This window comes from Phascolarctos cinereus, unplaced genomic scaffold (assembly GCF_003287225.1).
Source record: "Phascolarctos cinereus isolate Bilbo 61053 unplaced genomic scaffold, phaCin_HiC Scaffold_5;HRSCAF=322, whole genome shotgun sequence".
NCBI lineage: Eukaryota > Metazoa > Chordata > Mammalia > Diprotodontia > Phascolarctidae > Phascolarctos > Phascolarctos cinereus.
In genome coordinates, this window is record NW_027555958.1 from 142600336 (window position 1) to 142617616 (window position 17281).

Sequence of the window (17281 nt, forward strand, 5' to 3'; positions counted from 1 at the left end):
TTGCCTCAGTGGGTAAGGTGAGGGGGAAGAGAATGCCAGGTGAATAAGCAGGTAACTTGGTGACATTCTCCAAATAAATCTTTATGCTGGCATGATAAACTGGAAATATCCAGAATGAACTCAGTTTTCCTGTATTTGATGTAAGAATAGGCAATACCTGTGCTCAGCTATTTGTGATGTTGGAGAAAGAGCTCTGGAGTTGAAGTCAAGGGAGATCTGAATTTAAATCTGGCCTCTGACACTTACTAGTTATATGGACCTCGACAACCAGTCAATCAATAAAAAAGGATTTATTAAGTACTGGCTGGCAGTTGGGTGGTGCAGTGGATAGAGTACTGGGCTTGAAACCAAGAAGACTCATCTTCCTGGGTTCAAACCCAGCCTCAGACACTTACTAATTATGTGACCCTGAGCAAATCACTTAACCCTGTTTGCCTCAGTTTCCTCATCTGTAAAATGAGCTGGAGAAGGAAATGGCAAACCACTCCAGTACCTTTGGCAAAAAACAAAATAAAACAAAATGAGGTCATGAAGAGTCAAACATGACTGAAACAATTCAACAATAAACAATAAAAATTTTTAGCAAGTCATAACCTCTCTGAGGCTATTTCCTCATTTGTAAAATGGGTAGAATAATACCTGGGGTATTTCATCCACACAGTTAGGTAAGCATAGAAATGAAATTTGAAAATGAACATAAAGCACCTTTAAAACATCAAAGCAATATGTGTGTGTGTTTTAAAAAGCAACTATTCTAGTAATAACCTGGAAACAAAGTCAATACTTACATATTGTATGAATAGTTAAATTATGATAAATTAACAAAATGGAATATTGTTATATCAAAAAGTGATTATGAAGAATTCAGAGAAGTGTGAGAAGATATATGAATACAGGTAAAGTGAACTAAGCAGAACCAGGAAAACAATATACACAAGGACAACAACAGTGAAAATGGAAAAACAACAAATAAAACCAAATGTTATTTAATTATAATAACCACACTTGGCCCTAGAAAAGGCAAAGAAAATACACCTCTCTCTCTCCATTGTGGATGTGTAAGAATATGGGTAAAGAATATTGCATCTACTATCAAAGTAGTTTATGCATTGGCTGGCTTTGCTAAACTGATTTTTTTTTCTTTTCCTTCTTTCTTTTAAAAAAAAATCCTTGTTACAGGGGATTGCTCCCTGGAAACATGAGTAGGAAGAGATATATTTGAAAATGAAAGCAGTGTAAAAACTGAAGGTATCAATAAAAATGGAAATGCATTTCAAAATAACCACCACCTTTCGGTTACTAAGGTTTACCCTACTACCAAGGTTGCTAAGCGCTGGAATAACTTAGCCCTCTCTTGCCCTAGGCTGCTTACTCTTATAGAGTGGCAAAATCCCAAAAGTGTCCAAATTATGCATAGTACCTTACAAGGAAAAGAGGAATTTTTCCCCTCTGAAAGTTGTATCAAATCCTCCTTTGCTTTAATCACCAGAGACCATGAGCACATTAGGAAATCCCTTTCATAAATGGTTTGTCAATGACAAGACTCACTCCTATCCCATCGTCTATTGTGAACTAGGGATGCACAAAAGAGATAAAAAGGGTAGAGTCTACTCTCAAGGAAAATGTTTGTCTATACCAAACTAATTTGTTTTCACTGGAGAATGTATAGTCATACCATGAATCATGCTCATGAAACATTAGAGAATTTGAAGAATTTAGAATGAGTATCATTCAGATGACAGTAGAAAGATTCATAGTGGGCATGAACAAGTTGCAACATCTAAATAAAAAATATCATCAAGGAAATGTATTTCAGAAAATAAAATGGTCTGCTCATGTACAGAATATCTCTACATCTAACATGTAGAGATAACACGTGTACAACACAACATGTCCTACTGGTATCCTCTCAATATCAAAAGATAGCCAGGAAGGAGAGTCTGGCACATTAAGTTAATTACTTGGAATGAACTTATGGGAGGAAGGGCATGAATAAGAGTTGATGGTATGAGAAGCCATTGATGGGCTATAATTAGCATCACTGGAGAAAATATCCAAATGATGAGATCATAGATCCATTTTGGTACACTGAAGAAGAGAAAGCTTAGAGGGTCATTTGGGCAGTCCATTGTTGATGCTGTGGTGGTGGTGGTGGTGGTGGTGGTGGTGGTGGTTTGTCCTTCATTCTCAAAGAGGACCATGATATCAGGAAGGAGATGTTATGACCTGGAAGTGAATTGGATTTAAGTGAGGGGAGGTTGTGCAAAGTCACCAGCCTCACTCCCTCCTCTGGAGTCCTCTGGGTCCAGTAGCAAGACATGGATCAAGAGGACTGAAGATGGCCCTGAATGCAGTGGGAGACCTTGGCCTTTTCAAGCTAAGAAAGACCTTAGCCAAGATCTTCCCCAGGTCTCAGTCTGTTTGAGGCAACACCCATTCAGTGATTAAGGCAAGGTAGAAATGAGTCAAAGAATGGCCTCTTCTACCTAGTCAAAAACAAATAAATAAAATCAATCTGGGAGGGGAAGATCCTCAGGGTTTCTGGCCAAAACAGAAACAATTGCTATTTATAATAACTTATAATAACTATAAATAAATAATGTAATAAGTACTTCATAATAACTGCACTACAAATCTCACAGAGTTTGTGAGATCAAATAATGACATATATGAAAGCAGTCTAAAAATTGGAAACATAGTATGCTTTTTTTCCTCTTCATTTCCTACTATTTCTTACTTGGCTGCACTCTGGAGCCCCAAGGCAAATATCTTTGTTTTCCTTCCCATACCCTTTTCAGCTTCCCTTTGTGTGTGGTCTTTCATCTGCAATTTTTACTTCAATAAAGTCACTACTCCTTCACTAAGGAAAAAGATCACAGATTTAGAGTTGGAAGCTTTTAAACTTAGGTGTTTAGGTTCTCTTACAGTTTAAAATAAAGCAAAGTAATGAAAATTATATGTTGGTGACTGATTTTTCAAGGTTATTGTTTATAAAGTGAGAAAATTTAAAACATTTATCCTTAAAAGTCTTACAATTTATTGTTGTAGATATTCCTTTCATCAGAACAGATTTCCCTATTCTTATTCCTTACCTTCCCTTTCCCTATCTTAGTGATGTTTTTTATGAGTTGATCTGACCAGATAAATAGATAAATGAGTTTAATATCATGCTTTTGAAATTAATATCTTTAAATTATGAAGTTTTTGGTCTAGAGAGGCCTACTGAGGTTATGTTTTGGTTTGGTTTGGTTTGGTTTGGTTTTTTAGTGAGGCAGTTGGGGTTAAGTGACTTGCCCTGAGTCCCACTGCTAGTGAGCGTTATGTTACTGAGACCGAGGTCCTCCTGACTCCAGGGCTGGTGCTCTATCCACTGTGTCACCTACCTGCCCCTTGGAGGTTATGTTCTACTGGCATATAAATAACCTTGGAGAATCCAATGCCATGATGAAACATCACAGTGCCAGCCATCTTTCTTATGTGATGTCGGGAAAAGAGTTTTGGATTTGGAGTCAAGACCTGGGTTCAAATTCCAGGTGTGTTTCTTACTACTTGTGTGACCTTAGAGAAATCATTTCACTTCTATGGACTGTAGTTTGCTCATCTGTAAACTTAAGAGTTGGATTAGATTATCTCTAAGGTCACCTACAACTCTAAATCTGGGCTATGTCTATACATGAAACACCTCCACTTAAAGTGGAAATTTCAGTCACTCAAAAAACTGTTTAGTCTATACACACTAAACAGTGGGCCTAATAGACTTTAGCATTGACTTGACCATTTATTTCTCCTTAAAAATATTCTTTTAAAAAATAAATAAATAAATAAATAAAATATTCTTTAAGTACAGGCAGTTTATCACACAAAAGTCAATGAACATTGGGTTGTTTGTTTTCTTAAGTCTCTGGCAAGGACTAAATAATAGTAGCTTAAGTTGGAGTATGAAAAATTTAGGGTAGGCAATAAAAATAGAATATTGAGATGAACAGTGTTAAATGCTGAAATGGGCAATTAAAGGAGGTTTTTTTCAAAGATAGATTTGAATGGAGAAAAGAGAAGTATGTGTATGTAAAGAGTAAAGGAATGGGAAGAAAGCAGATAGGTTGTTCTTACCTTGATGAAGCTTTACATTCCTGTATTATGTGAATGCTGTGAGTGGTCATACCCTTTTGGCACTCTAAAGTTCGAGACTTTGTGCTTAGAATGAAATGTATATGATAATTGAAGTCAATCGCACTTACTATGTGTCAGGACCTATGTTAAAGTAGAAAAGTGATTTTCATTGTTTTTAAAGTGGCATTATAATTAGGATACTTAACATTCCTGCCTTAAAGGAGCCCTAATGGAGGAGACAACATGCAAATAGCTATATACTAAGGAGATATGTAGGGCAGATAGCTGGTGCAGTGAATAGATGCAGGGTCTAGAGTCAGGAAGACTTGAGCTCAAATCCAGCCTCAATTACTTACTAATTTGTGACCCTGGGCAAGTTATTTAGCTGTTTGCCTCAGTTTCCTCACCTGTAAAAGGAGTTAGAGAAGGAAATGGCAAACCACTCCATTACCTTTGCCAAGAAAAGCCCAAATGGAGTCATGTAGAGTCAGACATGACCGAACAAGATACATACATATATGTGAATATGTATGTATGCATATATATGTACACATATACAGATATACCCTATATATGTCTATGTGTATATATGTGTGTGTGTGTGTACAACTTGGAAGTAATCTTAAGGGAAGTAAGGTCAGAAAAGACTTCTTAAAGAAGGTGGGAATTTTAGCTGAAATTTGAAAGAAACCAGGAAAACCAGGAAGAAAAAGGGAGAAGAGAGAGAATTCTAGGCATGGGGAATAAGAGCCGATGAAAATGCCCAGAATTGAGAGATGGAGTGTCTTGTCCAATGAACAGCATTGAGGTCAGTGTCAGTAGATTCTAGAATACATGGAGGGAAGCAAAGATTATGACTGGAAAGGTAGAACACATGATAACTTCAAAAATGAGCCTAAAAATTATAGCAGCACTTGGTATGATGGAGAGGGACGCAGAATCAAGAAATAGAAAATAGCGATGAGAGATGTGTCCACAGTCTAACGATTAGGTTCTGTGATCAGAATCTTCCACATAGATTGTAGATAGCTCAGACCTACCAGATAAAAACCAACCTTCAGTTCACTTTGTGACCGGTAGACGTGATCTTATCAGGGGAGTGATCTGGCTGAGCTCTTTTCTAGGATGGATGAGGAGTTATTTGTAATTAATAGTACTCTGTTAACATAATATTTTAAATGGTGTTGTTAGATATGCAATGTATAACCAAAGCGTGTGATGCCACTAAACTAGCCCCCCTTTCAGTTCTAGATCTACGACATAGGAAATCTGTCTGGTCCAATCTCATTTTACAGATGAGGAAAATGAGGACCCCAAAAGTTAAGTAAATACCCAAGGTCAAAAAGGTAGTAAATATCAGTAGTGAGGTTTGAACTCAGTTACTCTGACTCCAGAGCCATTGTTATTTCTGCTTTATAATATCTCCTCCCTTCCATGAGATGGCAGGCATACTTCATCAAAGTCATGATTGATCCACTAGTCTTTTGTTCCTCCAGTTGAACCTTAAAATTATTTTTCTATTTCTATAAACAGCCTCTTGGTAGTCTGAGATATGTGACATTGTCTATAAATTAATTTCAATAGTGTCAGCATTTTTAGTATATTAACATAGCCTAGACTTAAATAATTATTTCTACAGTTATTTGTCTCCCTTTATTTATGTGAAGTGTATTCACACTTGTTTTTAAAAGGGCATAAAATATAGCATAAAGCAAATCATTGCTGTAACTTTTAGTTATTGACTCTAAAAATATTAATTTTGTTAATGTCTTTTGTTTTTACATCACAGAAATCTCTAGATATAAACCACTGACCATCAAGCCCATCCTCATAACAACAACAAAACATTAAGCAAGACCAAACTTCTGACAGGGCATGTGACATTATCCACATCTAATCTCCCACCATTCTCAGGACAGGAGGAAGTTAACATTTGTCATATGTTTTCTGGGACCAAGACCAGACATTTTTTCAGTTGTTTTTCAGTCATGTCCAACTCTTTGTCATCCCCTTTAAGGGTTTTCTTGGCAGAGATGCTGCAGCAGTATGCCATTTCCTTCTCCAGCTCATTTGATGGATGAGGAACTAAGGTGAATGAGGTTAAGTGACTTAGCCAGAGTCACACAGCTGGTAAGTGTCTGAGGCTGGATTTGAACTCAGGAAGATGAGTTTTTCTGACAGCCCTGCACTCTATCCATGCACCAGCTAGCTGTCCCAGACTGGACATTACAATTGCTCAAAGTTTGGTCTTTTTTTGGTGTCATTTTGTTTTTTTTAATATGTTATTATGATCACTGTGTACATTTTCTCCTGGTTTTGCCCCCTTCACAGCAACATCAATTCATGAATGTCTCAGCGCATTTCTCTGAATTTTCCCAATTTGTAGTCATTTCTTACAATATGACAGCATTCCATTGTGTTTTTAGATGCTACAATTTGTTCAGCCATTCCTCAACAAAGGGAAATCCCTGTTTCTGGTTTGTGTTTTTTACAACAAAAAAAAAAGTGGCACTAACATTTAAATGACTCCTTTTTCTGGGAAATAAGCTCATATAGAGTAAAGCAGCATGCTTTGTGAAATACTCTGTTGTCAAGCAGTGATTTGAAATCTTATCTTCGGGCCTATCCTTATACTAAAACATCTATAAATTTCTAATTACAGGAGACCATTGAGCCTGTAAAAGCAAAGCAACTAAACGCATCAGTACATGAGCAGTGCACCCAATTATAAGAGGTGGAACAAATGAATAATCCAAAGGCAAGTGGTATGGCGCACACACACACACACACACACATACACACACACACACACACACACACACACACATACACACAGAGCTGTAGAGTGTTTTCAGATAGCCCACACGCAGAGATCCTGTAATAGCCTTCCTAGAAAACTGTTGCTAACTGCTCTTGGTCACAATATGAGCACCAATAAGTAATATCCTAGTGAATATGATAGGTAAGACTTTGGTAAATCTTTCATAGCACATGTGCAGAATTGTGACTGCTTCACACTCTGGGTGGCATTATGTTGTCAGTGCTATGGGATAAAATCCCAATTCTGATCCTAAGAAATACCAGAAATGTTCGGGGCTGGAATCTTCTACATAATCGTGGTGGTTAAAGCTATGAGACTGAATGAGATCTTCTAGGGTGAATGCATATACAGAAAGAAAAGGGAAAGGGGATAAGGATGACAAAAGCTCAGCTTCCTTCAAGGATCATCTCAGGTGCCATAGTCTTCCTTTCCTGTACCCTTTAGTTAGCCTGCAAATCACATTACATTCACTTTGCATACATTTTGTAGTATCTATGTATCAGTATTCTTTGTATCCCCAAAGCCTGGCTTAGCACGTTGCATATATGTTAAGTACTAAGTAAAAGCAAGTTAAGTGAATGCACTGATCTAGAGAAAGATCTCTAGCAGCAGATCTCTGTCCTTGGTCCTACTCTGCTCAACTTTTTTTTTTTTAATCAGTGGACTGGATAAAGACATAGAAGGCATGGTCAAAACTGGATAGCAGAACTGGCAAGATCTTGAGTACTGATTCTAATAAAATGACATGTAATGTGAACAAAGATAAAGTCTTATCCTTAGGTCCAAAAAAATCAATTAAACACACATATGAGGTGGAAAATCTGACATAATAGTTTATGTTAGAAAAGGACTATTAGTTTTAGATGCTTGAAAATTTAATATGTTTTAGGATTATAATGTGGATAACTAAAAAATCTAATAATAGCACAGTGTCTAAAGGTGATAGTTATACTGTATTCCAAACTAGTATGACCACATCAAGTCTGTTGTATTCAGCTCTGGTTTCCACATTTAAAGAACATTGACAAGCTTGTGATGTTTAGCCAGGAAAAGAGAAGACTTAGGAGGAGTATAGACTCTTACAATAGGAAAGGACATGAAGAATCACTCAGGCCAAGCATTACCTCCAACATGAATAACTATCTTCAAATACTTGAAATGCTCTTCTATAGAAAAAAAAAGGCTCTTATGAGGTTCTTTGGGTGAAGGGAGGGCAGATCAAGGACTGATAGGCAAAAGTTTCAGGGAAGCAGTTTATTTTGACTCAATATATGAAAGAACTTCTTCAATTATTAGAGTTATTTTTAAATTGAATGGAAAATTATAGTAATTGCCTTGTCACTTAGAGGTATTCAAGCTGTAGCTAGATGACACATCTGCCACATCATTACATTTTTAACTGCTGGAAATAGTGTAGTTTCCTAAAAGAAGGTTGAATTAAGTAAACCCTAAGATTCTATGAGTCTATGATTCTCCCATCTTTTTCTCTCTTTGTCAAAAAAATTACTAAATAAGAAGTAAACCTCAGAGATTTTTTTAGTATCAGGCAGTATTATTCCTTATAAATCCCTCTAGCTTTTATCTGATAGCCCACTAAGTCAGATTACCTTAGAACATAGATGTATCTCATGATAGAAATTAGATACTCTGTAAATTGCCTTCACTCTCTCCAGCTAAAGGTAATAGAGAACTAATTCAGCTCCCCAACGTGTCTTCTTGGTACCCAAAGAATAGCCAAAGTTTGGAGACATATTTAACTAAGTCAAAGAGGGAGAATGGAGTTGGCATTTTGCCAAAATGTCTGACCCTAAAGTGGGAAAAACTTGAAATTTTAAATCAAGATAACAATAAAAAGTTCCATTCTGTAACATCAGCATGTGTATTGATTTTATATATTTTATATAGTATTTATATGCATAAACATATGTATATGTGTATAATAAAATTTTCTGAATTATAAACTCTCTATATAATTTTTGAATTCTCTTAGAAACTCTGAGAATGAAGAAAAATTTTCTGAATTATAAACTCTCTATATAATTTTTGAATTCTCTTAGAAACTCCGAGAATGAAGAACTATCTCTTGAGAAAAATACTGAAAGCTGTTATCCCACTTACCCTTACAGATAGCCAACAACCTCAACACTTCCCTCATTCTAGTCAGAAATAGTAAAACAAATATAAATTGTCTTCTGAGCCCTGGAAATAGCTATCACAAGCATCAGGACTGAAACGAGACACTTTATTCAATAAGACAGGGTATAAGCTCTCATTCAATCTTATTGATCATTATTTAATATATACTTCCAAATGAGCTTGATTAATGATTTTGCCTGCTGAAGGGAGGTTAGAAGCAGCAAACTGGAAGGGGAGTAAGAATTGAGGGGCAGGCACAGTGACACTATGAGAAAGGACAGTTAATAGTTTTTGATCTGATAGCCCCCTATGTCAGATTCCCTTCATACATAGGGGTGTGTCTATGAAGAGGAGACAGGAACATTAAAGAGCAGATAATCAAAACAATAACCCAAAGTCATCAAGCCAAAGTTATGTTTATAATTTTCTGCTTCAAAAGTCAAAGTGTGCACCAGAGAAATATTTTCACCAAAAAAAAAAAGGCTCAAATGGATAAAGTTTGAAAAAAATAGTCTTCACTTATCTGGACAATTTACTTATGTATAGCATTTCATTATCCAAAGATCTCAGAGAAACGAGGCATCACTAGGGCTTATCAACATATAATGTCTTATTTTTTAAAAATACTTATTTCCTGGCAGCTTTGAAATCTCAGTGTTTCTTCAAACTCTTGCCATGATACACAGCATTGAAGTAATCAATAATTCCTCACTGTTACCTGGAGTTAAACTTGGGTATGAGATCTATGACACTTGCACTGAAATCACAATAGCAATAGCAGCCATGCTGAGGCTCCTCTCTAAATTCAACTGCTCCCAACACGTTGTGGAGTTTCAGTGCAACTATTCCAACTACACACCAAGAGTTAAAGCTGTCGTAGGAGACAGCTACTCAGAAATAACCATGGCTGTTTCCAGGATGTTGAATTTACAGCTCATTCTACAGGTATGTCTTCTCTTGAAATCTGTCTTGCTTTTCTATTTGTATCTACAGTGGTTGGCATAATGCTTTGCACACAACAAGCACTTAATGAGTGCTTTTTCATTCATTTGTAGTTTACTTTCGAACATGCATGATATAGATCTTCCCTGGGCAAGAGGACCTATGAAGAATCTGGGGAAATGAGTTAGCCAGTATATCATTTTTTAGTTAATGGAAATGCTGATTCCCCATTAGTTTAGAAAGGTACTTGTGTTGCCTTTGCACAATGTAGTATAAATTTGGAAGATCTTGTTTCCAAGTCTGTCTTGGCCTCTTACTAGGTATGTGGCCTTAACTGAGTCATTTCATGGCTTTTGGGTCTCAAATTCCTCATCTACAAAATGGTGAGGATAGATTAGGTGCTCTCTTCTAATGCTAAAATTCTCTTCTAATTTATGAAAACTATACACAGCAAAGGCTTTCTCTTACTCCCAAGAGGGCCAAGTAGCATGAAGCATGAAGATCAGAGGATTTTGAAATTTAAATCTAGAAAGGACTCTAGAAGTCATGAATTTAAAATATATTACACATAGAAAATGCTGAAAGATCTGTTCCATTGTTCTTCCACTTTTACAGTTTGTCTTTAAATAGTTCTGGCTATAAAAGGTCATAAATAGTTACCCGTCGTAATCAGATGTCATGGCAAGTTTTCTGTAAACTTGTTTGCTCTTTCACTGTTTTTCCCTCTGAGCTTATAAGGGGATACTGTTCATAGTTTTCCATCCTCCTCAGTAAAGTTTTTAGTGAACAAACTTTCATTCTAACCTTGTTTTGCCCTTGTTTTTCATGTCCCTTCTTTTGATAAAGATCAAATATTTGCTATAGCTGCAAAGCTTCACCTCCAACAAGATTTCTCCCACTCTTGTTTTAAGATCATACAAAATTCTTTGATAGACGTAACAAGGATTTTTTTTGGTTCAGTGGTTCTCTAGTTAACAATATCAAGTGAGATACAAAATAGAAAGACATATGCTCATCAAAGGTATTCATCATTGTCATGAAGGATGTCTAACATGAAGTCCAAATGTATGATGTACTGCCTACAGATCATAAATTCACCTATATGCTGTTTGCTTTGTGTTAATTGCTTGAAGTGCCAAAATATTACAGAGTGTACTAAATGAAAGACACAAACACTCGAGAGTTCAGTCTAACAATCCTCACAGGAAAAAAAAGTAAATAAGGAATAACTATTACCCAAATTATGAGGTCCAGTTAGAAGTACAATCTATTAAGCTAGTTGGTCCATCGATACAGCTTAGATGGATATTGTATTGGACAGATATCATACAACGGGCTGAGGCCCAAACTGAATGGAAGAGAGAATGATAACATGATCTGACAATTGACATTATCAGTGATGATGGGAGGCAGTGTAGTGCAGTGGAAGCAAAAGTTTAAAACTCATTTTTCAAAATCTCACACAGAGCATTCTGGAGCAGCAGCTTACGAAAATCAGGACATGGAAGAGTCAAAGGAATTTCTAAAATAATAATAATTACTTGAATTAACTTGTTTGAGTCCTTTGTTCTCACCTTATAAATATAAGGCCTTTAGGAGAATGAAGTTAAAAATTACAAGGAATTACTAAGGCTAGAAGCCAGGGTCATTTTTTTATTGCACACTAGCAATTCTCAACTTCTTTTTGTTTTGTTTTTGCTAATGGCACCACATTCTTTGCTACAAGACATCCGGGTACACTAAACATTTAAGCTGGCAGCAAAGAAGGATTCCCAGAAGTCTGGTCTCTAGACCCATTACTGAAGCCTTGAGATTCCTCTTCTTCATTTATTTCCCCAGGATTCCCAGCAGAGGAGGCAAATTTACATACTGATTTGCAGCTGTGAATCAAGGTAGGACAGGAAGCAAATTACAACCAGAGTGAAAGTTGGGAATTATGGAAGTCTTAAGGTTTGAGGAGGAGTTGAATGGCACACCTGGAGAAATTCAGGACCTGCTAATGTGCTGTGACACATGATTGTATGTATATAGAATTACATATAGATGATAATTATTTGAAGTATCATATTGCCAACACTCTTGAGGAATTGGGCCTATAATAGGAAAATAACTTGAGAAACAACTTCTTATAATACAGTAATAGAGCCCAAAAGGTTTTGACTTCTACCTTTACCTGTTCCTTCATTTATTCCTTGGTGCTTGTAATGTGTGTAGAGTTCAGACTATAGCAAACAATGTAGATGTAGCTATGTAGCTATGTAGCATAGTGTGACAAACTTGGAGTTAGAAAGACCTGAGTTCAAATGTCACCTCAGACACTAGCTGTGCAGCCCTGGACAAGTCATTTAAATTCTTTCAGCCTTAGTTTCCTTATCTGTAACATGGAGATCACAGGGTGGTTATGAGTATCAAATAAGATTATATATGTAAAGCACAGTACAAATGTTAGCTATTATTACTATACATTGCTTTCAGGTAGATTCAGCTTTTCTCTCTGATGGTATCATTAAAGTGTGTATGTAAGTTCATATGTACATGTGTGTCCATGATTGTATGTAGGTATGTATATGAGTATGTAAAAAGATGAATACTTCGAAGCAGCATATTTGGAGGTATTTAACTTTTGAGGAGAATGGCGTCAAGTGCTAATGATCTAATTTAGTCACTACAATTCACAATTTCCCAATTTCAGTCGAATTTAATCCTGGACTTGCATAGTTCAATATAATTGTCTTAAATCGATGTGTTAAAGAGCAACACACAAAATTGAAGAGGAAAGTAGCGTGAAACAATCTATCCTTTTACACTAAGGTATCAGTGACAAATAGATTTCTTAACCCTCCCAGTGGCATATGCATTTTGTTTGTACTCATGTGTGTTTGTCATATTCAAAGTGATATTATAAACATATCTCTCCTATTAAATTATAAATTCCTTGAGGGCAGGGAAAGGCTTATTTATCCTTTTATTGCCTCCAACACTAGCACAGTAGATCTTTAACAAATATTTGTTGAATGAATCAGGATGCTAATGATTCATTAACTCAAATGAATCTCTAAGATGCCTGGCAGCGTAACAAAATAACTTGAAAAAAAAATAAGACATATGGGAAGAGCACTTAACAAAGCATTTAAGAATGAAGTCCACAACAGATATGTGAACTCACAATATATTGATGGACAAGATGGAGAGATATGAGCCAAATGATGGCACAGCTAGGTGAATTTGGAACTGGTTGAACAAATAGACCCAAAGAAGGTTGATTAATAGATTAATGTCATTCCAGAAGGAGATCTCACCTAGAGACACACTATGGGACCTAGTCCTTGACCCTATCCTTTTCAATAGTTTATCAGTGAATTGAACAAAACTTTGTCAAGTGTGGAGATGGCCAATGGAAGAATAGTTACTATTCTGGATGATAGAATCATAATCCAAAAAGATCTTGAGGGACTATATACCCATGTACCAAATCTAACATACCAATATACCAAACAATATACCAAATCTAATAAAATGAAATCCTAAAGATAAATGGAAACCCTACACTTTAGTGAAAGAACTCATGAGGGAGATAAGGCCAAATAGCAGCTTATGTGAAAAAAGAGTCATTTTAGTGGTCTAAATCTCAACATGAATGAATACTATGAAATGGAAACCAAAAGAGTTAATGTAGCCTTAGGCTTCATTGATGGAAATACTTTGTTTAGAACAGGGAAATAGATAATCCAGTAAGCAATAAGTATTTAATGAGCACCTACTATGCTTCAGTCATCATGCTAAGTGATGGGGTTATAAAGACAAAAATATAGCAATCCTTGATAACAAGGAGCTTACAACATCAGAAGAGAACATGTACACACGTAGATATGCAAAACTATATATCAAATTGACCCACCATGATTTTTTTTCCAGGGGGAGAGCAGTAACAGGTGAGAGAATAAGGACAGACCTCATGTAGAATGTAGGATTCGAGCTGAGTCATGAAGGAGACTAAGGATTCTAAGAGAAAGAGGCAATGGGCAGTATATTCCAGACCTGGGGGACAGCCAGTGAAAGGCATGGAAAGAAAAAATGGAGTTCCATATATGGGAAACAGCAATAGGCTAGTTTGATGAAACTGTAGAGAAAATGAAGAGGTGTAATCTGTCATTTAGCTGGAAAAGTAGTCCCACTGTTTCTTTGCACATTAGCCAGCATCTTTATATATTAAATTTGTAGATCCTGAATTTAAGCAGTACATAGACAAACTTATGTATATCAGGAGGAGACTGACTAGGAAGAATCAGGGCCCCAAAACATGCCTCTTCCTAAATGACCATAAGTATAAATTATTATTTTAATGGTGGTCACTTTTATCATGGTCTAATTTTAGAATGCAGCAAGTCCTGTGTGGTTAATGCAATTAATGACTTCACCTGAAGTGGTTGCATGTGTGCAAATTTGCACCATTCAAATTTGCAATTATATAAAATATGATCATTGATTCCAGCCCAATGGAAATAGGTGATGAGAATTTGGATAATTCAAAAACTTTGAGAAATTCATTATTTGAACTAACTGAGACCTAGCTATAATGGTACTAGAACTCTGATGATATTAGTTGGAGACTCTCAACTCTAATAGACTTTCTCACTGGGACTGCTTACAATAGCCTCTTAAACAATCAATAGAATTGTAGATATTCTTTCTCATTCTGTGTGTTCTGTCTTGGGCCTGACTCAGGCCAGTCAGTCCCCTGGTAGTTTATGTTCAATATTGGGGGAAAAATTAGATACTTGTGGATTATTAAACACTTAATGAGAGGAGATTCACTTAGCCATAACAAGAGAAGAATAAGGATAGGTATTGGTGAACCCTTGAGCTGAAGCAAACCTCTCATCACATCCACTAGTCACACATCTGAGGACCCCTCCAGGTGTTCCTCATGGCCTCTTCATACTGAGGATAAGAAAATGGTGTCAATAGAGTCATTAGTCTCCTGAGCAAACTAAATCTCGAGAAATTTACCTTTTAAGGAAAAAATTAGTTTAATGTGTATGTAAGAGGGGTCAAATATATTGCTCATACCACACTGTGTGATTCTGGAATTCTCCAATGTGCGTAATGGAAACAAAGCACCTGGAAGAATCATCTGTAAATATCATCTCTGACTGAGATCATCTAGCCTAATAGTATAGTATAGTAGTGTAGTGTAGTATAGTATACTACATATAGTCTGGTATGGCATCGGCATGGCATGGCATGGTATGGTATGGTATGGTATGGTATGGTATGGTATGGTATGGTATGGTATGGTATGGTATGGTATAGAATGGTATAGTGTAGTACAGTACAGTATAGTACAGCGTAGCCATAACTTCCATTTATACAACACAATTTCCTATTATCTCATCTTATCCTCACAGCAATTCTATATATCCTCATGACAATTCTGGAACATAGTTGGGTCGGGTCATTTTATTCCCTATTTGACTGATAAGCAAACAGAAGCCCAGAAGTTAAGCCCAGAAGTTAAGCAAATTGACAGCTATTATTAGCAAGTATTAGCACTGAGGCTAGATTCCAGGTCTCCAAGTATCCAGTCTCTGACTCTTTCCATTTCTCCACAATGAGCTCTCTCTGCCTCTGATGAAGACAGCCATTTTATGAGAACATTCAGGCTATAGTGAAAGGGTCCCAAAGTAACAATAGAATTTCTGGTAAAGTGCTGCTGGAAACAAATGTATAATGTTACAATAATGGTATGGTTTGAGATTCCCTTCTCTCTTTAAAGTGCTAATAAACATTGATATCCTCTGACAATTGCAGGAAGATGAGGCAGAGAGCCAGAATAATGTACAAACTAGATAATTAACCAATCAACAAGTATCCATTAAGCACTTACTATCTTCCAGGCACTGTGCTCGGTGCTGGGAATACAAGTCCCTGGCCTCAAAGAGCCTAAATTCTACTAGGGAAATGTAACATGCTCTCAGATAAGTAAATACAGGTTACATATACCATGAAGAGGGTAGCGTGGAGTGGTAACTGGAAGAAGCAGGAAAGGAGATACTTGAACTGAGCCTTGAACTGAGCTAGAGCTTCCAAGAAATGGAGGTAAGGAGGAAAAGTATTTTAAGCATGAGGAGCAACCTATGGAAAGGTATGGATGGAAGAAATGGAATGTCATGTACAGGAAATAGCAAATTGTCCAGGTCACCTGGTGCACAGAGTATATGTGAGAGAAATGCTTAAGCAACCTGAAAAGATAGGATGGAGGCAGATTATGCAGGACTTTAAATTTCAGACTAAGAAGTTTCTATTTCATCCTATAAGCAATGGGGAACCATTTAAGTTTCTTGAGCAGAAGAGTAAAATGATCAGACTTATGCTTTAAGAATATTAATGGAACAGCTGTGTAGAATACAGTTTACAAAAATTGAGATTATAAATAGGGAGACCAATTATTATTGGTACGCTATTAGAGACCAATTGGTGTTGGTCTATCTATTGCCACAATCCAGGAAAGGAGTGAAGGGCCTCAGTGAGAGGAATGGAAGTGAGAGATATTGAGAAAGTAGAATCTATGACACTTGACAACTAAGAGGAGTTAGTGAGAATAAAGGAGTTGAGTATGGCTCTTAGGTTACCAACCAGGAGACTGGAAACATGGTGGTACAACTGACAGAAACAGAGGAAGGGAAAAGGAGAAGCAGCTAGGTGGATAGAGTGCTGGACCTGGAGTTAGGAAGATCTGAATTCAAATCCAGCCTCAGACACTATGTGGCCCTGGGCAAGTCATTTAACCTGTTTGCCTTCATCTATTGGAGAAGAAAATAGCAAACCATTCTAGTATCTTTGCCATGGAAACTCCATGGAGAACATGGTCCACCAGGTCATGAAGAGAGGTGGGTTTAGGGAGAGAAAATAAGTTCTGCTTTGCACGTGTTGAGTTTGAGATCGATATCCAGCAGTTGGAGATGTGGAGCTAGAGCTCAGGTAATCAGATGATGACTGAATATGGAGATCTGGGAGCAATGCTCAGAGAGATGACAACTAGGTCCATGAAAGCTTTGAGCTTCCATGAAATCTCTGAGAATGTAAACAATTTGTAGCCCATTAAAATCACTGATTTTTTTTTGTAAACTGTTTTCCAGCTAGGCCTTCCCAATCTAGTACTTACTTATACACTTAGTTTTTAAAATCCAAATGTATAACTTTACAGTTATCTTCATTAAATGTCATCTTATTAGATTTAGCCCATCATTCTTGCCTTATTCTAGTCTTTTT

General features: G+C 36.6%; 1 protein-coding gene across 1 annotated transcript in view; it reads left to right on the plus strand.

Annotated features, from left to right (window-relative positions):
* The first annotated feature begins 855 nt into the window (after positions 1-855).
* Positions 856-17281, plus strand: part of GPRC6A (G protein-coupled receptor class C group 6 member A) — a 30741-nt gene continuing 14315 nt past the window's right edge. Inside the window, exons 1-2 of the mRNA XM_078155570.1 lie at positions 856-896; positions 9709-10012. Of these exons, the coding sequence (XP_078011696.1) occupies positions 856-896; positions 9709-10012 (345 nt within the window). The remainder of the gene's footprint in view (positions 897-9708; positions 10013-17281) is intronic.